The sequence below is a fragment of the Capra hircus genome, chromosome 11 (genome assembly GCF_001704415.2).
Source record: "Capra hircus breed San Clemente chromosome 11, ASM170441v1, whole genome shotgun sequence".
In the NCBI taxonomy this organism is placed as follows: domain Eukaryota; kingdom Metazoa; phylum Chordata; class Mammalia; order Artiodactyla; family Bovidae; genus Capra; species Capra hircus.
The window spans coordinates 5,831,200-5,854,032 of record NC_030818.1 but is presented as its reverse complement, the minus strand read 5'-3'; the positions used below and the strand labels follow the sequence as shown (position 1 = coordinate 5,854,032).

The window sequence follows — 22,833 nt, the reverse complement described above, 5'->3', positions numbered from 1 at the left end:
GGCTTGTGTATATTAACTGAGCTCACTCAGAGTTGAAATGGTGCAGCAGGGCCTCCACCCAGGTCCTGGGACTTCAAGTCCTGGTTCTAACAGGGCCGAGAGGGGGCTGTTCTGGGCTCCCGCCCACCATGATGCTGAGGCCAGGCCCCCAAGAGGCCCAGGGGTGGTACCACTTGGCATCAGTAGCCGTTTCCCTAGAAGCAGAACACCTGTCTTCAGGGTGACTGTGAAAAATGGCTTTACCTTCCAGAGAAAACTTCTCGTTATTTTCAGTGGAGTTTGCTGGGTGGAAAAAAGAATTCAATAGGAGAAATGTCAACCTATCAGGTACATGAAATTCTCTCCAGATTCCCCAGAACTAGATACATGATTGCCCCCAGCCCAGATCAGCTACACTTTATAAAGTCTCCCCAGAGACCACCCTGGTGGTCCAGTGGTTAGGATCCCACACTTTCAATGCAGGGGTCATGGGTCTGATGAGGAACTAAGATCCTGCACACCATGTGGCCAAAAATTTTTTTTAAATAAAATAAAATTGGGTCTTAAAAAGTCAGTAAAAAAATAAAATTTTTTCTTTATTTTCTTAAAGTCTTTATTGATTTTGTTACAATATTGCTTCTGTTTTATGTTTAGATTTTTTTTTTTTTTTTTTGGTCAAGAGGCACGTGGGATATTAGTTCCCCAACCAGGGATCAAACCTGCGCCCCTGCACTGGAGGGTCAAATCTTAACCATGGACAGGGAAAGTCCCTAAAATGTTTCTTTAAAAAAACAATAAAACCTCCCCCAATTTACTAACATGCAGCCAGGGTTGAGGATTATTATTCTAGGTAACCTACATTACTTCTTTCTTTTTAAAATGTAGTTGATTATATCACGCATATTTCTGAGCTTGTAGATTAAGACATAGCTATGTTTTCCAATTTGAGACCATAAAAAGCATCAGAAAACTGTTTTCTGAAATGAAATCGGTAAGACTCTCTGGCTTTCCAGTAATGTTTTGTTTCCTATGTTTACAGGTTTCTAAGTGAATCCATCTATACTGGGTCTTCTATCTATAGTGGTCGGCTACCCACCAACAGGAACACACTCATTTTACCAAACATAGTCTCTGAATGCCTTCGCATAAATACTAATAAATGTTTCCAAACATGAATATAAAGTGAGGAAAACAAAACAGAGTGGGCCCGAGAGAATTTACATCTGTTGGTCTCTGGCTTAGATCATTGCAGATTAATTTCTCGGGTGGGCCAAGGAAGTCACCAAGGGAAAGGAAAACAAGTCCACACAAGGGAAGGGTCTGCAGATGTGAACATCTGTGTCATTAAAAAAAAGACGTTTAAAAATTTCCCAGATGTGGAAGATCCTCTCTGCCTGAATCTAGAGACACTGCCTGCCAGATAAAAACCTAATAAAATCCTCTCTTCTCTTTCAGAATAGCAAGACCTTCCAAACGAACATCTGAGGACATCCCAAGAATTTAAGAGAAAATCTTTATGCCATGACCTGGTCTTCCCAGTGGTGCAGTGGTAAGGAATCTGCCTGCCTGGGCCAGGAGACATAGTTTGATCCCTGGGTTGGGAAGATCCCCTGGAGTAGGAAATGGCAACCCACTCCAGTATTCTCGCCTGGAGAATTCCATGGACAGAGGAGCCTGGTGAGCAACAGTTCATGGGGTTGCAGAGTCAGACAATATCCTGCACACACACAAACCACAAACTAGTTTGAGTAACCTTTTCAATTGCTAAATTCATGTCAGTAAGCACCTCCCTGGGTGATTTACTGTGAGGAGGAAGGGGTAGTGAACACCAGCCTCTGATAACTTCTTCGAGCGGTAGAGCCTCGGATCGTGGAAAAGAAGTGGATGTTTTGCAGACCTTGCCCTTGGCCTGACTGCCTCCCCAAGATGGTTTTTATCAGTCCTCTTATCACTTTGACGGCTTTAAAGAAGAAAATGCACCCCAGGAGGGACATCTCATGATTGCTCAGACTCTGCACTTGATAAGTTGGATATTTTACAGAGGGGCTTGAAACTGAACAACCTCCTTTTCTAAACAAGCTTCCACCCCCAGACGCCTTAAGCAGATGAAGTCTTGAGCAAAGGTGAAAATAAATGAAGACTGAAAGTTGTAACAGAGGGCAAGGAGAAAACCTTGGGGGAAACCAGGGGGAAGAAGACCCTGTCAACGTTTTGTCGGTTGCCTCTGAAATGACTTGTATTCCCAGCATGAGCTTTCTCACATATTCTAGAGTCAACAAAAGGAGGCTGTGCCCAGGGACCTCTGAGTAATAGGGATGACTTAGAGCAACTTCTCTGGCACTTCCCAAGGTGGTTGAAAAACATTAATTAAGGACTTAATTAGTTGTTTCAACTTCAGTCATAGGAGAAAATAGATCTAATTACAATTGGCTTCGAGAGCCTCTCAGAAGGATTAACCACTCAAGGAAGGCAAAGCCCTGTCTTATTAGATTTCTGTCCCTTTCCAGACTTCTCCTTTCCCTGCCACCAGCAAACACACAGCACTAACCAACGACAGATACGAAACTGATTAATTCCTGTTCCACATCCCAGGGTTAGTCAACAGTGGTCTGAGTACAATCCTGTGAATCATTAGAGGGTGGCCTCATTTTCGTTGTTTTGTTTGAGATGTATTATTCACAAAAATATCTTACCCCATTTATATCCTGTGTAATAATAAAACCTAATACACTATCAAAGATGAGTCATTTTGTGGTTATTTGGCATTTAAAATTATCCAGTATTTCTTTGCATCCCATTAACACAAATAATCAAAGAATGATTTGTTTTCATCTGTAACAAACTGATTTATTGTGTGCGGGGACTGTAATATACTAGTGGTTGTAGCAATGTTAGTTGGTCAGTCATGTCTGACTCTTTGTGATCCCACAAACTGTAGCCCACCGGGCTGCTCTGTCCATGGAATTCTCCAGGCAAGAATACTGGAATGGATTGCCATTCCCTTCTCCAGATCTTCCTGACCCAGGGATCGAACCCGGGTCTCCTCTGTAATATACTAGAGTCATATTTAATTGTGAACTCTGCCTCCTCGTACAACACATTAGGAAATAGTCCCCAAAATAAGTACTGTACTTTGGTCGTGGTGGTTTGGTGGTTTAGTTGCCAAGTCATGTCCGACTCTTGCGACCCCATGGATTGTAGCCTGCAAACTCCTCTGTCCATGGGATTCTTCAGGCAAGAATACTGGAGTGGGTGGCCATTTCCTTCTCCAGAGGATCTTCCCCACCCAGGAATTGAACCCAGGTCTCCTGCATTGCAGACAGATTCTTTATCATTTGAGCTAGGAGGGAAGCCCCTCTGAACTTTGCATCAGATATAAAGGAGACTCTGGGCCCTATAACTAGATTATTTTGAGGCAAACAACTATTCCCAACTGATTTAGTATCAGTATGTTCTCTAATTGAGAACATGTTCACCAAATCATATTTTTTAGTGATTTTCTGTACATTTTACTGGGGACATGTTCCGTGTATGGGCTTCCTTGCTGGCTCTGTGGTAAAGAATCCATCTGCCAGTCAAGAGATGTGGGTTCGATTCCTGGGTCGCAGAGATCCCCGGGAGGAGGAAATGGCAACCCACTCCAGTATTCTTGCCTGGAGAATCCCATGGACAGAGGAGCCTGGCGGGCTGCAGCCCATGGGGTCACAGAGAGTCGGACACACCTCAGCAACTAAACAACACCGTGTTCTGTGTATAGTGAATACATAACTCCTATAGTATCAAAAAAATAAGTGCTCTAATCAAAAACCCAAAGCTGAAGAGCTAGCTTTCCCCACAGTGGGAACTGGGGCAGTGATGGGGTTTGGGTGGGGCTGGTTCTGTCTCCAGCTCTGAGCAGGAGTCTTGCCCACACGTGTTTACTCAATGACTCTCTCTCGAGATGATCTTCCACCTCACACTGCACCACAGCTTAAAGTCCAGTCTGGGAAGAGACCTTCAGATCCTAACCAGCAACCAATGTGCAGACCTTGAGACTCCTGGTTGGCTTCCCTTCCGTAGCCCAGCCTGCTGCTGCTGGTGGCCTTGGGCTGTGGGAGGCTGGCCCACGACACGGTTCTGGTTCCAGGGTACTCGGGCTGGCTCACTGCCCTCTGAGGCATTAACACTGGTCAGAAGGATGCCTGAGTGAGAAATAGCTGCAAAGCAGCATGCACAGGCATCATGGCTCTGTGGAAAACGGCCAAGCACCTGTCATGGGCCTCATGCTTGGGCAGATGCAGGATGCTGAAAGGATCAAGGGGTTACCAAGCCCCTTCTTCGCTCACGGATCGTTCAGCACTGAAGTCTCTGATTTCAGAGATCCTGAAAGAATTTTTCCTTGGGCTCAAATTCTCAGGATTCCAAAACCAAGAGAACCCCAAGGTTCAATGGAGGACAATATTAGTGCATATATATGGAGTCTAGAAGGAGGATCCTGCCTGCAGGGCAGCAGTGGAGATGCAGACTAGGGATCAGACCTGTGGAAACGGTGGGGAAGGAGAGGAGGGGATGGACTGAGAGAGGAGCATCCACACACACGCACCACCATCTGTAAAACAGACAGCCGGCGGGAATCTGCTGCATGGCGCAGGGAGCTCTAACCCAGCGCTCCATGTCAGCCTAGAGGGGTGGGATGGGAAGGGGGATGGGGGGAAGTTCAAGGGGGAGGGGACATATGTATACCTATGGTGATTCATGTTGGTGTATGACAGAAACCAACTCAATTTTGTAAAGCAATTATCCTCCAATTAATAATAAAAAAATTAAAAAAAAAGAATGATGATGTCTTGGCATCTGGGGTTGCCTTCCCAGTCTGCCTGATGACAGAGGTGAGCCTCCCAAATCAGTCATGACAAGGAGATAAGGATGCTGTGGGGGCAGGAGACCTCAGGGGCGGACAAGGACTTGCTTCCGAAGGGCAAGATGGAGGAAGTGGGTGACAAGGAGGGTCAGCCAAGTAAGAAAGAGAGAGAGAGGAACTTGTCTCCTCAGCATCAGTTTGGCCATCAGGACCACACCGTGGAGAATTTGGATCAGAGATGGCCTGCCAACGATAACTTAGTTGCAGTAGCTGTAGCAAAACAGAGTAATAGTCCACAAGTGTTAGCTGCTCAGTCGTGTCTGACTCTCTGCGACCTCGTGGACTGTAGCCCTCTAGGCTCCTCTGTCCATGGGATTTTCCAGGCAAGAATACTGGAGTGGGTTGCCATGCCCTCTTCCAGAGGATCTTCCCAGCCCAGCGACTGAACCCGGGTCTTCCAAGTTGCAGGTGGATTCTTTACCTTCTGAGCCACCCGGGAAGCCCAATAGCACAGAAATGTGCGTGTGTAGTTGCTCAGTCGTGTACGACTCTTTGCAGCCCCATGGAGCATAGCCCACCAGGCTCCTCTGTCTAAGGGATTTCCCAGGCAAGAATACTGGAGTAGGTTGCCATTCCCTTCTCCAGGGGATCTTCCCGACCCAGGGATCGAATGCATGTCTCTTGTGTCTCCTGCATCAGCAGGTGGATTCTTTACCACTGTGCCACCAGGGAAGCCCACAGGTACACAAGCAGAGTGACAAATAGCCTTCCCCACACTTCTTGGAACAAATGAAAAAAAAAAAGCTGGTAGGTGTCTAGGAAGACATGAAACAGTCAATGAGGAGGTTTGTTAAAGGAACAATGAGGTCCCTAAGTTTCACTTGTGATGAACATCCACAACGTTCGGGCTGGAGGGTTAGAATGTGGAGGGAAAAATTTTTTTCTGCACTTTCATGAGAAATCCTCTCCTGCTAATTACTCGCTCTTCCCAGACTCTCTCTCCTCACAGCACCCTTCCCATGATGTGCTGTGAAAAGTGGACTGGGCTCTCAGAGCAGTGGCAAAACAATGCTGTGTGCTTTTTAGCCTGGACCACCACCCAACTTGCTGGGGGTAATGCGTGGTTTCTTCTTTTTCTTCTGCCAGTTCTGTCTGGCAGGTGGAAAAATGATACCAGAGAAAGACTGAGAGCCACATGAGGGAGCCGGGGGTCTGCAATGTGCTGGGCTGAAAAAAAAAATCACCCTAATGGGCAAATACAAGTCTTAATTGAGTTTCTCCTCTCTCCTGGTATTCATCAATTAAAATGAATATTTGTCAGGGCCAGAAACTTGTGAGGGTATAAACAAGATCTCCCCCAGATGGTTGGCCTGATCATCGGGTGCTTGGGGAAGCGAACAGGCCCTCGTCCCATCCTCCAAGTGCATATCTTGTGTGTGTTTTAATCACAAGTATTGCACAACCCGTACAAAGTTCCCTACAGTCAGGGCTGAAATAAGCAGAGAGATAGGGCTGATAATGGTTCTGACCATTCCTCACCATTCCATCTTATTAGATGCTCACACAGGACGATGCCCTTGGGTAACAATTTGTTCTTGATTGCGAACTTGATTCCTTTGCAATCTAATCTGGCAGCACTGATCTTTCCGGAGAAGGATGCTGTACATCCCCGTGCAGGTATAGAAGGGATACTGTTTCTCACTCTTGGGGGCCTGGGACAGAGAGATCAGACTTCCCTCCAGGAAGCTATCCTTTAGTGTGAAATGCACATCCCCACTACCTGTGAGGTCTGGCGGACGGGCGGCTGGTTCCCTTCACTGAGATGTCTCAATTAGTTTAGTTCAAAAACCAAACAAATGAAAATCCCCAAACCCGAAGGCAGAAAAGGAGGCAACCTACAGAAACCCCACAGAACACAGTGACATCAAGTGCCGAAAGCCGGAAAGCATCCTCTGCTTCCAGCATCTCAAATCTTTTTGTGCGGTCAGAGTGCCTGAGAAGTCACTTCAGTTGTGTCCAATTCTTTGCAACTCCATGGACTGTAGCTCACCAGGCTCCTCTGTTCATGGGATTCTCCAGGCAAAGAACACTGGAGTAGGTTGCCATGCCCTTCTCCAGGGGATCTTCCCAACCCAGGGGTCGAACCTGCGTCTCTTATGTCTTCTGCACTGGCAGGCAAGTTCTTTATCACTAGCGCCACCTGGGAAGCCGCATGGTTAGAGAGGAGTAGGTGAAATGAGGGCAGGGAAACTTGCACCCTCTGCCGTGTGGTTTGTGGAAAACCCAGAGTGGAATGTTTGCTGAGGATGACCTATTTGGAGATGCACCAGCCACTTCTGAAACACTGCTTTCTGGATTTCAGTCCGAAGCACAGTGAGATCCAAATCTGGGGGCAGAGGCTGGGCTCCCAGGGAGGACAGCCTACTTCCTGGCATCAAGTTCTTTCAGGAACTGGGACCTGCCTCTTAGAACCCCTTCCAGCAAAGACTGCTCCTGCACCTTTGAAACTTACCTGGGCAGCTCCTCCCCAATCAGTGTGTAGGGCTCGGCAGCAGGACTTGGTTAGGGATTAGGAGGGTATTTATTTGAAAGCATTGAAAAAAAAAAAACAAAACTGTGACTGGACAAACATAGCCCCAGATGAAGTGATTTTTGTTTCAACTCTATTCTGGAAACAGTGGGCGGAGCAGAGGTGGCCCAGAGGCTGCTCTAACCAACAGTTCATCCCGGGGCTCCAAGCCACACGGTCAGGGTCACAGAGTGGACTTTTTACGGGGACAGGATGAGACAAGAGGTTCTACTGCCCAGCTCAGATTCCTTCTGGAAGCTTCTCACGAAGTAGGATAGAAACTGCCCCCAAGTGAAACAATTCGAAGAAAATGACCGATACTTTCTTGTCTCATTTCCTGATATAGCGGTCTTCACAATGATTAAAAATCTAGGTTAAAGATGGGAAGTCCTGTCTGCCCTCTGTCCCCTAGAACATCTGCGGCAAATGATGGAGTCCCAAGGAGTGACCAAGACGTGCCATTTTGCTCAAGTATTTGGGCTTCTCAGGTGGCTCACTGGTAAAAAGAAAAGAAGGAAAACCTGCCTGCCAATGCAGGAGATGTTAGAGATGTGGGTTCCATCTCTGGGTTGGGACGATCCCCTGGAGAAGGGAATGGCAACCCACTCCAGTATACTTGCCTGGGAAATCCCACAGACAGAGAAGCCTGACTGGCTACAGTCCATGGGGTCGCAAAAGAGCTGGGCACGAAGTGACTCAGCACACAGCACATTTAGGCAACAGTTAGTTGGTACATTTGTGTCCATGGGTGGGGGGAGGGGGAAACGTAGCACAATGGATGTGTGAACCTGGAAACATCCGGTTAGAGGGTTCAAGCTTGTCAACAAGGGCCAGGGTGCTCTGTCCGCCCCTCTTCCAGCCTCCCAGGGTCACAGAGCCAGAAGTTCTGAGCAGGTAAGCAGACAGCATCTTCATTGACATGACGTACAGGTCTCCTCTCCGGCTCGGTGCCAGCCTCTCTCCCCTGCCCTGCACCCCACACATGTCACTGGGGGCCTTTTGCTTTAAGGCCTGAGGGTTCCTATGGATACAAGCCTAGGGAAGCAGTCAGCACCTGTCAGCCTAGGTTCCATCAGATGGTTGGTGAGACAAGCTCTAGGCTGGGAGAGGGAGTCAGGGACAGTTCTTGGAGTGGGGTGGGGGGTGGGCAAGCGAGGGACATGACAAGGATGTCAGGAAGGGGGCTACTGGCCTCCCAACACCTGAAGAGCCCAGGTGAGAAGGAAGCTCAGTGGGGAGCAAATGGAGGCCAGGGACCAATGCCCCTGACCACTGAGCACTACTCAGGAGGCCTGCCCGTGTACACAGCTCACAGGGCACCAGGAGGCACACACTCCACCCCGCCCAGCACACATGGAAGTGGATTTCAACTGCACTTTGGGTTTAAGGCCAGAGACGTGGCAAGAGCCTTCCAGGAAGCCGCCCTCCATCTCTGGAGGGTACTCTGGGCTCCGTCAAGGAGTTCTCTGTCCTCAGCTCCCCTGGAGGCAGAAGTCTTTGGCCTAAATCCTGGCTCCTCCCCAACCCCCTGTGTGTCTAGGGCCAAGGATCTGGAGCCTCAGTCTACATCAACCTGCCTCTATCAGGTACATACATACATGCCAGGCATGGACTATGTGGGCCCAGGAAGGCTGGTGATGAGTCCACAGGTGAGTAAATTCAGCATTTCCTCTTTCCAGGCATCAACAAAGAATTCCCCAGGGACTTCCTGTGGGTTCAGTGGTTGGTAATCTGCCTGCCAATGCCGGGGACACAAGTTCAACCCCTGGTCCGGGAAGATCTCACATGCCTTGGGACAGCTGAGCCTGCGGACCACAACTACTGGGCCAGGGCTCTAGAGCCTCTGCTCTGCAACAAGAGAGGCCACTGCAATGAGAAGCCCGGCCCTGCAGCGAAAAGCAAGCCCCACTCATCGCAAACAGAGAAAACCCGCCCGCAGCAATGAAGACCCAGTGCAGCCAAAATTAAATAAACATACAAATAAATACACATTTTAAAAACCCCAATAGAGTCAGACAATGCTCCTCAAATTAGTCAGCCCTACAGAAATAATAGGACTTTTCATGGTAATGGACCCAAGTCAGGTATCCTATATATTAATAGTTCCTCAAAGTATGAGCAGGTATTAGATTAAAATAAAACTGATGTTAACTGATGTCATCACTTCTACTCTTTACATATTGCTCTTACTCTGTGCCTGCGTGGGGAAGTTGCGTGGGGTGGCCTGTATATTAATTATGCTTCTGTATTTGATGTTTTGAATTTGGGGGCCGGGCTGAGCTAGAGGGACTGCTCCTCTCAGGGTCAGACAACTCTTAGAGATAGTAAACCACTCACTTCTGGTGTACTTTTCAGATGCAAACCAACCCATGTAGCGCACACACACCCCAAACATCTCCATCTCGCTCTCACACTCTGAGCCACTCTCCACCTGCCCAAATCACACCCGGACCAGGCAATGGGGACAGCCCTTAACCCCAAGTTGTTGTTCAGTTGCTCAGTCGTGTCCAGCTCTTTTGTGACCCCCAAGGACTATAGCCCACCAGGCTCCTCTGTCCATAGAATTTCGCAGGCAAGAATACTAGAGTGGGTTGTCATTTCCTTCTCCAGGGGAGATTCCCAACCCGGGAATCAAACCCTCATCTCCTGCATTGGCAGGCAGACTCTTCCCTGCTGAGCCACCAGGGAAGCCCTTACCCCCCAAAGCCTGCTGAAATTATTCAAACCAGCCAAGCCCAAGCTCTGCCTCACCTGCTCTTTTCCACAGAAACCAGCTAGAGGCCCTCATCCACATTTCATCAACCCGCTCTGCTCCTGGCCTGCCCTGGAGCTTCTCGTGGTGTGCAGGTCTAGGGATCTGTGAGTATAAACCTGTTCCTTTATCACAGTCCTTGCCATGTCTGTGTGTCTGCATTTGACTTAAGTCTAAGGCACTCTTAAACATCCTGGTACCTAAACATCCAGGACACCTGATGTGCACAGGAACAAATGCTGTGGGCCTACAGGATGCTAGATGCCAGGGAGAGGCCTGCGTTTGCATTTAAATGTGCAGTTTCCAGCTAGATTTGTAGTGAGCAGCAAAGCACTGAGGTTAAGAATATGAGTTCCGGGTTAGATTTGCTCTTTATGTGGATCCTGCATGTCCCCGCTATGCGCTTGAGACTTAACCCTTTTATGTATCAATTTCCTCCTCTGTTAAGACAGAATAATGCCATATATCTGGAGAAACCTATAATTTGAAAAGGTACATACACCCCAGCCTTCTGTGGTGGCTAAGTGGTAAAGAATCTGCCTGCCAAAGCAGGAAACACAGGTTCAATCCCTGATCCGAGAAGATCCCACATGACGTGAAGCAACTAAGCCCGTGCGCCACAACTATTGGGCCTGCACTCGAGAGCCTGGGAGCTGCAATCACTGAGCCCACATGCCACATCTACTGATGTCTGCCCTACAGCCCATGCTCCACAACAAAGAGAAGCCACTGCAATGAGAGGCCTGTGTATCACAACTAGAGAGCGGCCCGCACTTGCTGCAGCCAGAGAAAAACCTGTGCAGCAATGAATACCCAGCACAGCCAAAAAAAACTGCTCAGCCACCAAAAGAGTGAAATAATGCCATTTGCAGCAACATGGATGGACCTGGAGATTATCACACTAAGTGAACTAAGTCAAAGACAAACTGGAGCCGATTATACAGAGTGAAGTAAGCCAGAAAGAAAAACACCAATACAGTATACTAACACATATATATGGAATTTAGAAAGATGGCAATGATGACCCTGTATGCGAGACAGCAAAAGAGACACAGATATGTATAGCGGACTTTTGGACTCAGAGGGAGAGGGAGAGGGTGGGATGATTTGGGAGAATGGCATTGAAACATGTATACTATCGTGTAAGAATCGAATCGCCAATGTATGTCCGATGCAGGATACAGCATGCTTGGGGCTGGTGCACGGGGATGACCCAGAGAGATGTTATGGGGAGGGAGGTGGGAGGGGGGTTCATGTTTGGGAACGCATGTACACCCATGGTGGATTCATGTCAATGTATGGCAAAACCAATACAGTATTGTAAAGTAAAATAAAGTAAAAATAAAAATTAAAAAAAGACAAATATCAAATAAGATCACTCATCTGTGGAATCTAAAAAGGAAAAGATACACATGAATTTGTTTACAAAACAGAAACAGACTCACTGAGTTAGAAAACAAACTTATGGTTACCAAAGGGGAAACCTGGTGGTGGGGAGGAATAAATTAGGAGTTTGAGATGAACATATACACACTATTGCATATAAAAGAGATAACCAACAAGGACCTACTGTATAGCACAAAAAATAATACTCAGTATTTTGTAATAATCTATAAGGGAAAGGAATCTGAAAAAGAATATATATATATATGTATTCATATATAGGGATTCCCTGGTGACTCAGATGGTAAAGAATCTGCCTGAAATGTGAGAGACTTGGGTTCAATCCCTGGGTTGGGAAGATACCCTGCAGAAGGGAATAGCTACCCATTCCAGTATTCTTGCCTGGAGAATTCCATGGACAGAGGAGCCTGGTGAGCTATACAGTTCATGGGATTCCAAAGAGCTGGACATGACTAAGCGACTAACACTTTCACTTTTAATATTCATACATATATATGTATATGTATACACACATATTTAATACACATATGCACATATATATGTGTGTTCAGTCCCTCAATTGTGTTTGACTCTATGCAACCCCATGGCCCACCGGGCTCTTCTATCCATGGGATTTCCCAGGCAAGAATACTGGAGTGGGTTGCCATTTCTTCCTCCAGGGCATCTTTCTGACCCAGGGATCCAACCTGCATCTCTTGTACCTCCTGCATTGGCAGGAGGATTTTCTTTACCACTAGCACCACCTGGGATGTACATATATATACATATATGTATTACTGAGTCACTGTGCTATACATCTGAAACTAACATCACATTGTAAATCAACTATTCTTCAATTAAAAAATATATAGGATGCCATGAGGACAATCTCAAGAGACTGCTGGCAGGATTCAGTGAGACGACCAGCGTCAGGACTGAGCCCAGAGCCTGGTGCTAAGGAAACCTTCCTCAGGTGAGCTGTGTTATTATTCCATTATTTCATGTTTATTGAGAAGTAAACTTAGAGAACCAAATTTGAATGACTTCTTACAGTAAGCCTTACTTGAGAGATAAAAAATGGCTAGATGTTGGTGATCGCACAGGGTTCCATCTCAGAAATTCACTCATCTGACATATTTTGCTGTTTTAATCCGAGTGAGAATTAGACTTCAGCTTTTCCACAATTACATTTGGAGACTCTTTTCAAGAAAGATCCCCTAACTTTGGTTTGTTTAGCAGGCTCTGGAAAGACAGGCTGGTTTTAGATTCTTGGTTTAAAATTTTCCACTTCTTATGCTGTGTGTTTTTAGCAGTAACAGTTTCAAAAAAAAAAAAATCACACATGATTTCCACACATTGTTTCAGGCAAACAAACATTGTCTCAACTTGAAAATAAAACCTTGTTGGTTAAAAAAAAGAAAAGTCTCAGGTATTCTCAATGAAGCCAGGCTACTTCCCTGAAACCCTCTAAAATGTGATAAATGACAGGAAGCTTCAAAGCAGTATTCAGTAGCATCTTAATGAGAGTTGTGGAAATGTAAATTCACAGGATAACACTGCTCACCAGCCAATCACAACCTGGTACCCTTCATTCAGCATGTGCGCTGTTGTCATGGAGACACACGGGAGCAGCATCCCACAATTTCCATAGTCTTGGCACTCTGGGGGCCCATCCTTCCACGCAGCCAATGGGGATAAGCTGCTACCCCAGCAGGTGGCATGATGGCCACTGCACACATTTTAAGCAACATCCAAGCCAACACTTACATTAATTCAAGGACAGAGTTGCCTGGAAGAGCTCCGTAAGCAAGAGGACTGTCATTAAAATTCCTATGCAGGGCAGCAATGGAGATGTACACATAGAGAACAGACTTATGGACAAGGGTTAGGGGTGGAAGGAGAGGGTAAGATGAACGGAGAAAGTAGCATGGAAGCAAGTGTTAAGTTGCTTCAGTTGTGTCCGACCCTTAAGGCCCCATGAACAGGGGTTCCAGACAGGCTCCTCTGGAGAAGGAAGCATAGAAGCATATACTATCAAATGTAAAATAGACAGCCAATGGAGATTTGCTGTGTGACTCAGGGAAGTGAAACTAGGGCTCTGTAACATACTAGAGGGGTGGGAAAAGGTGGGAGGAAGGAGGGAGGTTCAAGAGGGAGGGGACATATGTACACCTATGGCTAATTCATGTTGATGTACGGCAGAAATCAAGCCAATAGTGTAAAGCACCTATCCTTCAATAAAAATGAATAAAATTTAAAAATTCCTATGCAAACATTGGGCTTTCGGATTACAACGGGACAGGCTCTCCAGGTCAAAGTCCCTTTGTATAAGAACCCCAAGGCTCTTTTCCTTCTGCCCAGTCCCAGCCCCACACTCAGGTCTCCTGAACTGGAATCTTCCAGCGACACCCAGGGAATTTGCACAGTAACAAGCTCCCTTGCCCAGGGAACCACGGGCACCGGGCTGGCACCAAACTGACTTTGTCATGGGGCACCTCTTGGGTCAGTTTCTTTACGCAGTTGTGTGGTTCACTACGCTTGTATCCCATGTGGTTCAGGAAAGCCTCTCTGATGAGTCAGGTTAGACGTGGGCAAGCCTTGGCTTCACCCTGATTTGCCCAGATTTAGGGGTTCCCTGGAGCTTCCCTGGTGGCTCAGATGGTAAAGAACTCGTCTGCAATTAAGGAGACCTGGGTTCGATTCCTGGGTCGGGAAGATCCTCTGGAGAAGGGAATGGCAACCCACTCCAGTATTCTTGCCTGGAGAATCCTATGGACCAAGGAGGCTGGAGGGCTACAATCCATAACACTGCAAACAGTTAGACACGACTGAGCAACACACACACACACCACACACACACACACACACACCACATACACACCACACACACACACACCCCCCACACACACCCCACACCCATCACACACACACACACACACCCACACACCACATACACACCACACACACACACACACCCCCCACACACACCCCACACCCATCACAGACACACACACCCACACACCCACACACCCACCCCACACCCCACACACACACCCCACACCCACCACACACACACACACCCACACACACCCCACACCCATCACACACACACACACCCCCACACACCCCCACACCCACCCACACACGGGAAGGCTGACCTGCTACCACTTCCAAAAACTCAAACACCCCGAGCCCTGGGAATGGGGGAGCTTCTCAGAAGGGCCCCAAATCGGCCATGGAACCCATCATCCAGGAATTGGCCCTGAATGCTGGGCCTGGAGGATTATAGCAAATTGTTGCAGCCTTTTAAGCAAATCCTGTATGTTTATGCAAATAACATATAACAGGGATCTTCTGAGGCTGGAGGAGACATCCTGGAGAGCCCAGCTTCTATTGGAAACTCTGGGACTCACTCGATGGGGGTGATGGACTTGACCATGGGTCAGAGCCAACAGCAAGCGAAGTGGCACAAGTCAGGGGGTCTTCATCAGTCCCTGTCACCCACCTGCCCACCCCTCCCTCCCATCGCCCCTCATCTTTCTGTATTTGTTTTCACGTGCTTTCTCCTTCCCTCTGCTCTCTTTTCACCATTTCCTATCAACACTGCTTTCTGTTTTCTCCCCCATCTTTGCTGTTTTATGAAATGCTAGAGCTTTCAAAATTAGGTGTTTTGTGTCGGGTTTTGAGGACTGGCCACCCTGAGCTGGGCTCCTCAGTGGGGGTTGTGTCCTGGAGCTTGTGTTTCTGAATCTCTGGTATCAGGCCTGTGTTCTCATTTTAGGGTCAAAAGTAAAACAGAGGGTTTGAGTCTAACTGAGAGTTTGGACACAATGAGTTATCTGGGTAATTCCAGAAAGCATCATTTTACTGCTTGGCTTATGCGGTTTGATAATTCATCTAATGGAAGTGGGCGGCTCCTTATAAAAGGACCACATCCAGATTCAACACGAGGCCCCTGTGAAAAGTTAGTGACTCAGTCATGTCTGACTCTTGGCGACCCCACAGACTGTAGCCTGCTAGGGCTCCTCTGTCCATAGGATTTCCCAGGCAAGAATACTAGGGTGGATAGCCATTCCCTTTTCCAGGGGATCTTTCCAACCCAGAGATCGAACAGTCTCCCACTTTGCAGGCAGATTCTTTACCCTCTGAGCCACCAGGGAAGCCCTGAAGGCCCATGGCTGAAGCTATGAAAACAGGCTCTAGGCACTTCTGTATAAAGGAGGATAAAAATGCAGACGCCAAGCTTACGCATCCTTGTGTCCCAGCGAAGCCCTGTTTGGCTGTGTGTAGGCTGAGCCTGTTCTTTATTAACTGCTGTTTGTTTCTCGCAGCACAGAACGATTCCATTAGCCCGAAAATAAATAAATGAATAATGTGCCTTTTGGCGGCACTTAGTGCGCTGGCATAAACAGGTGTGGGGGTGTGTTCTTCCCGAATGGGAGATGCCCATTTACGAACAACAAAAGCACGTCTTTGGAACACAGAAACCCGTGTGCAAATACGGAAGGCACATCTTCTCCCTGCTCCCCCAACAGCGATACCCTTGCCCCCCTGGGCAGGTCCCTGCAATTGTGTGACAATGAATGCTTACCATTGTTGTAAGAGCGAAAATTTCCTACAAATTTTATGTATTCATAAGTTGGAAATTCCTTTGGGTTCAAGCTGCCTCTGAGAAGATGGCAATAAAACTCTAAATCGTTGTCAGCTGGGCGGTTAAAGGAAAAAAAAGGAGAGAAAGGGAATAAAAGCATTACTCCAATGATTCTAGACTAAACAAGCGGCATCTTGGGAAACTCACAGGGTTTGGTCAACACGTGGCCAGGCTAGTTGTCTCCTTACAGCTGACTTTCGGACATGGTTTTATAACCTTGGCAACATCGGTTTTTCCGCCCCATAGTTTATAGACACTTTGCATCCCGTAGTCGGAGCCAATTAGTCTTAATTTAATCACAGATGTCTGCGGATGGTTCTGTCGGCATTGATTAGTTCTGGTCGTTTTCATATGGTATATTACAATAAAGCCGCTCACATAGAGCTGCTCTCTTTAATTTAATCTTTCCACTTTGCTTTGAAGGAAAATCAGATGTACAACAGGACAAATTATTCATGGAAAAGGAACTAAGGCTTGAATAAGTATAAGGCACTGTTGCTATCACCATCAAAGAACGCGCTTCATTAAGTGACCAGGCCAGCTTTCTATCCGAGTTGCTGATTTTGATAAAAACTTTAAAATTCCGCAAAATCTGCAAATGTATATAAATAATCAGATGTGGCCTCAGAAGAGAGTTTTGACCTAATTATTCAGTTTTTAGTTGGTTACTTAGTATCACACAAATCTAGTTTTCTAGCGTCCTCCAAAATAAACAGATTATTCAGTGGTTTTTGTATCCTTTATTACTAAAAGGCTCTCATGTGAAAAAAAGGTAATCTCTTGTTATCACATGCAAAACAAAGTTATTATTCTAAAGCTCTGTGGTTTTCAAAATTTCCACATAAAAGTTCAACGTCTTACGTATTCCAAACTCCGGTTTTAGCTTTAAACCTAAAATATACCTCTAAGGATCTTGGATCTGTTCTGAGTCACAAGGGAAATTATTTTTAAAATTAGTCCTCCCTTCTTAATTCATTCTAACTTCCTTTCTCCCATCCAAGTGCTAACCAAACCCAACCCTGCTTACCTTCTGAGATCAGACTAGATCGGGCGCCTGCAGGGTGGTATGACTGTAGACTCTTAACCTTCCTTTCTAACATAAGATCCTTATCTTTCTCTCTCATAAAACCAGTGAAGTTAAACTTACCTTTTAAGTATTCTGGGGAAGGGGCGTCCGTCATAAGCATATGGGAAGAGAGCATTTTATAGACTTCCGAGTGTTCTTGCTCTGGAAGGAAATTTAACAAATTCTGATCCATGACATCCGACTGGAAAAGAAAAGAACAAAGGTACACACTCCACGAAGATGGAAAACAAAAGCAAGAGCAGAGGCTGAACCTTCTTGACGACTCAGAACTGACTTCTGAAATGAGAAGCTCCAGATCTGATTCTCTGTGGAGACTCTGCGGTCATGAATTGTCATAGAGAAGGCTTTACTCGCTCAAATGCAAACGCGCTATTGCCCACGGGCCCGAGAAAGAATTCAGACTTAGGCCAGACAAACATGAAGAGGAGCCTCGTGTGCGGAGACTCCCAGGTTCTAGCTGGGGCCATGTGGCTGCCGTGGAGCCTCAGCACGAGGCCAGCCACTCCTGTGAAGCACCTTGAGGAGCGCAGCGCTCCTCCTCTGACCTTCAGGCCAGCGAACAGCTGTCTCCTCAAAGGCAGCTAATCTAAGGAATCGTACTTTTTCTTCTGGGGACCTGGGCACCCGTGGACACAAACCCAATAGAGCCTGGACCCAGTGCTGTCCACTAGAGTGGTCTGTGATGATGGAAGTGGTCTGTAACCTGCACTGGCCACTAGGGAAGCCACGAGCCACATGGCTTCTGAGCACTTGAAATGGGGCTAGTGTGACTGAAGACATATATATATATATTTTGTAGCCACCCCTTGGGAGCTTAGTTCCCCAATCAGGGGTTGAACTGGGGCTCTGGCAATGAAAATACTAAGTCCTAACTACTGGACCACCAGGGAAGTCCCCGGAAGACAGAATTTTTAATTGTGTTTAATTATTCTAATTGAAATTTAAATAACCCCATGTGGTCAGAGCACACGGGGTGATTTTAAATTTATGGTGGCTAGTGGTAAAGAATCTGCCTGCCAATCAATGCAGGGATTTAAGAGACCCAGGTTTGGTCCCTGGGTTGGGAAAATCCCCTGGAGGAGGGCATGGCAACCCACTCCCGTATTCTTGCCTGGAGAATCTCATGGACAGACAAGCCTGGCGGGCTACAGTCCATAGGGTCGCAGAGTTGGACATGACTGAGGTGGCTTAGCACAGCACAGCGTGGGCCAGTACAGGTGGGAGACCACGGGGGAGAGAGAGGAGACAGGTGTGCCTCCATCCCTCCCTAAACTCATCCCCGCCTACAGCGTCAAGCACGGGCTGTAACACTCTCACGTTTGTACAGGCAGGCAGCTCACTCTCGGAGTCCTGGCTTAACCTTCCAGCTGCCTCCCAGGTGCCCTTGGGGACCCCGGGTCCACACACGTCCCCAGTGCCATATCCTCCCCCACGTGTTTCCTCTCCCCACGTGCAGTGGTGCTAGGCAGTCACCTGCCCACACCCGACACCCAGCTGGCATCTCTGACCTCTCCCTATCACCTTCACATCCAATGTCCAAACGCTGTGAGATTTTCCTCCCTCAAATTCTCTCAGATCCAAGAGACTGTCATACTGAGTGAAGTAAGTCAGACAGAGAAGGAGAAATATCCTATGACATCCCTTATAGGAGGAATCTTCAATGAAATGATACAGTGAAGTTACTTACAAAACAGAAAGAGACTCACAGATTGAGAGAATGAACTTGTGGTTGCCGGAAAGACGTGGGGAAAGGGATGGTTAGGCAGTTTGGGAAGAACAGATACACACAGCTATATTTTAAACGGATAACCAGCAAGGGCCTACAGTGCACCACAGGGTACTCTGCTCAGCGTTGTGTGGCAGCCTGGATGGGAGGGGAGTTTGAAGGAAATTGGATGCATGTCTGTGTATGGCTGAGCCCCTTGGCTTTGCACCTGAAACTATCACAACATTGTTAATTGGCTATACTCCAATACAAAGTAAAAAGTTAATAAAGTTTCTGTAAGATCCACTCCTTTCTTTCTCTATGGCCTCCACCCTCTTCCAGACCATCATCTCTGGCGAATGGTCAGACTGGTCTTCCCACATCAACTTCTGTCCTCTGCCCAATTTGTACTCTGCCAGCAGCCTTGTATCAGATCGAGTCACCATCTCACTTAAATCCTTTCGTTGGCTTCTGACTGTCCGACTGCTCCTGGGACAAGCCTGAATACCTTGATTCACGCACCAGGCTCCGCTCAGCACACCCTCCGCCCCTAGACCTTCTCCAGCCCCGCAAACTGTCCTTTCTCCAGGCTGCCAGCTGCGCTCGTCCTCTGGGACTGCCCCCAACAGGCTGGAACATTCCACACCCTCTCTTGGTGCTCAGTAACTCCCGCGCATCCTTCGGGTCCAGGCTCTGAAGTCATCTCCCCTGAGAAAACGCCAGTGACAGCCCCGCACTCTCAACAGGACCCGCATCTCACCCTTGCTCCTCAGGCCACTGTATCTGTGTCATCTGTACCCACCGGGGAAGGCTGCGTCTTTGTTGTTTTCAGTCGCTCAGTTGCGTCCAGCTCTTTGCGACCCCACAGACTGCAGCACACCAGGCTTCCCTGTCCATTGCCAACTCCCAGAGCTTGCTCAAACTCATGTCCACTGGGTCAGTGATACCATCCAACCATCTCCTCCTCTGCCTCCTCCTTCTCCTCCTGTCCTCAGCCTTTCTCAGCATCAGGGTCCTTTCCAATGAATTGGCTCTTCGCATCAGGTGGTATTGGAGCTTCGGCTTCAGCATCAGTCCTTCCAATGAATATTCAGGGTTGATTTCCTTTAGGATGGACTGATTGGATTTCCTTGCTGTCCAAGGGACTCTCAAGAGTCTTCTCCAGCACCACAGTTCAAAAACATCAATTCTTTGGTGTTTAGTGTTCTTTATGGTCCAACTCTCACATCTGTACATGGCTACTGGAAAGACCGTAGCTTTGACTATACCAACCTTTGTTGGCACACCTTTGACCAGGGGGTAAGGCCTAGGGGGTGGGGGGAGAGGCAGGTGGGAGCCCCCGAGGTGGGATGTGAGCACAGCTCTGCCCTCCAAGCTGCAGTTTGCTCCACTGAAGAATGAGGAGGCTGTGAGGTGAGAGGAGCGGATTCGAGTCCGCTGCTGGTACCAGAGCACACAGCAGGTGCCAGGCAGAATGGTGGCTTGTTAATCATGCAGGACACAACCCTAAGTTTTCTCCTTCTTTCAAGTGATGACGTGGGTTCTCTGCCTGCCTCACCTGCACCCCTGACATTGGATGGTGCTTGACCTTCAAGAAAAGCATGGTGATGAACGGAAAGAACCATGTGGCTAGCACCGTGACAGAAATAAAAACAAGGTGCCTCGAGGATGCTGAGCACGGGGTGCAGAGTCCATAATGACGGGGTAGGGGATCTCCCAAGACAGTTTCCAGGGGGAGGGATCTTCATGGTAGAGGGGGTGTCTGGGGACAATATGGTGTCCACCAGGCTGTCTGGGTGCCCCAGGCAGGGGTCCAGGCCCAAATAGAAGTGGGGATGGGGGCCCTGATAGCCCAGCAAGGGAGAGGAGAGCAGGGAGAGGGAAGGGGAAGGGCAGTGGGGTCTGGCCTTAGCATCGCTGGGGGCGTCAGGGCTGAGCCTGTGTGCTAGGGCATCCACTGGGGGACATGGACAAAGGTGGGCAGGACTTTGCTTGCATTTCAGATCCTCTAGTGGCTGCAGGAGGGAGGGAGCACAGAAGCCAGGTGGTTGTAAGAGGTCCAGGGAAGGGGAGACTCGGAGGAAGGGGCCGAGTCCCAAGGGCTCAATTGACAATGTCATCGTCCACCCGCCCACCACTGACTCAGGATGCCGTGTTCTGGTCCTTTCTTCCAGCAGCACAGCAACGTAGGCAAGTCCCTCCCCGCCTGCAGCCTGGGCTCCAGGGCTGGAGGACAGGCTTGGTAGCCACTGAAGGGCAGGGTTGGAGGGAGGGACTCCGAGGTCTCCCGGGCTCCCACATAGAGGCTCCTGCTTTCATCTCTGCAGCCACAGCACTCACTGTGCCATCAACTTCTCTGTCTGGCTTTCTCCGAGTCCCTTCTGATGTTCTTGATTCTATTTTAAGCCCACTCCCTTTAGTTTTTTGGAACATGACTCATGCTCACAGATGACAGTACTCTTTCTTCTTAAAGACATCCTGGATCCTTGAAAACAATGACTACGTCACTGCACAGTCTTTCCTTGGAGGGCCGGTCAGAAGCCCACACCCTCGATGGTGGGGTGGCAGGGTGCAAGGTAGGGGGCTGCCTGGCCTTGTGGTTCATATGGGGGATGACTGGCAGGTCAGAGGGCTGTGGGGGCACCTCAGGACACAGGTCGTGCACAGGACAAAGATGAATGCTGGAGGGCAGGAGGGAGAAGTAAGCCGTGGCAGGAGGGGTCGTGAGGATGAAGAGTTGACTCACGAGCAGAACTCAGAACACGCTCGGCACAGAGTGAGCTCTTTCTGGGTCTTTGCTGTTCTATTCCTATTATGCAATTTCCATGTGCTGGAAACCAACACAAACAATGATAATTTGAGAATTTAAATACTAGTGCTCACAGGAGAGTAAATTACCCCTGCAACTGTACTGTCCCTTGAATGCGTGGAGTGAACCCTGTTTATTAAAACTGCCGCAATTCCAGAGATGAGGGAGGGGAGGTGCCATCCCACAGCTGAATCACATGATCTGGAACACCATTTATGTGTTACAGACGGAAGGTTCTTGATGCCAACTTGCCGCCATGCCCTTGGCTACCTTATCAACAACCTGCCCTTCAGGAACAGAAATGCAGACATAGAGAATGGGCGTGTGGACACGGTGGGGGAAGCAAAGGGGACAGGCTGAGAGCATCGACACACACATGCTACCACACGGAAACCCGCCCTGAGCACGCACTGCAAGGGCTGACGCCGCAGCCCCAGTACTCTGACCGCCTGATGCAAAGAGCCAACCATGGCAAAAGACCCTGATGCTGGGAAAGACTGAGGGCAGAGGAGAAGGGGACGACAGAGGACGAGGTGGTTGGGTGGCATCATCGACTCAACGGACATGAGTCTGAGCAAACTCTTGGGGGATCGTGAAGGACAGGGAAGCCTGGTGTGCTACAGTCCATGGGGTTGCAAAGAGCTGGACACAACCGACTGATAAAACAAAAATGGGTAAAATAGATACCTAATGGGAAGCTGCTGTGTAATACAGGAAGCGCAGCCTGGTGCTCTTTGATGACCTAGAGGGGTGGGATGGGGGTGGGGTGCGGGGAGGCTCAAGAGGGAGGGGATGTGTATATACGTATGGCTGATTCATTTCATCATACAGGAGAAACGATCGCAACACTGTAAAGCAAAGTATTGCTGTTGTCGTTTAGCTGTCAAGTCACGTCCAACTGTTTGCGACCCCGGGGACTGTAGCCCGCCAGGCCCCTCTGTCCACGGGATTCTCCAGGCAAGAATACTGGAGTAGGTTGCCATTTGCTTCTCCAGGGGATCTTCCCCACCCAGGGATCAAACCCGCCTTCCTCCTGCGTTGGCAGGCGGATTCTTTGC

At 48.2% G+C, this 22,833-nt stretch overlaps 1 protein-coding gene across 1 annotated transcript in view; it reads right to left on the bottom strand.

Moving 5' to 3' along the window:
* NPAS2 (neuronal PAS domain protein 2) overlaps window positions 1-22,833 on the bottom strand; it is a 204,741-nt gene that overhangs the window by 45,778 nt on the left and 136,130 nt on the right. The window contains exons 6-7 of the mRNA XM_018054924.1: window positions 17,322-17,442; window positions 16,115-16,228 (exon numbers count right to left, since the gene is read on the bottom strand). Of these exons, the coding sequence (XP_017910413.1) occupies window positions 16,115-16,228; window positions 17,322-17,442 (235 nt within the window). The remainder of the gene's footprint in view (window positions 1-16,114; window positions 16,229-17,321; window positions 17,443-22,833) is intronic.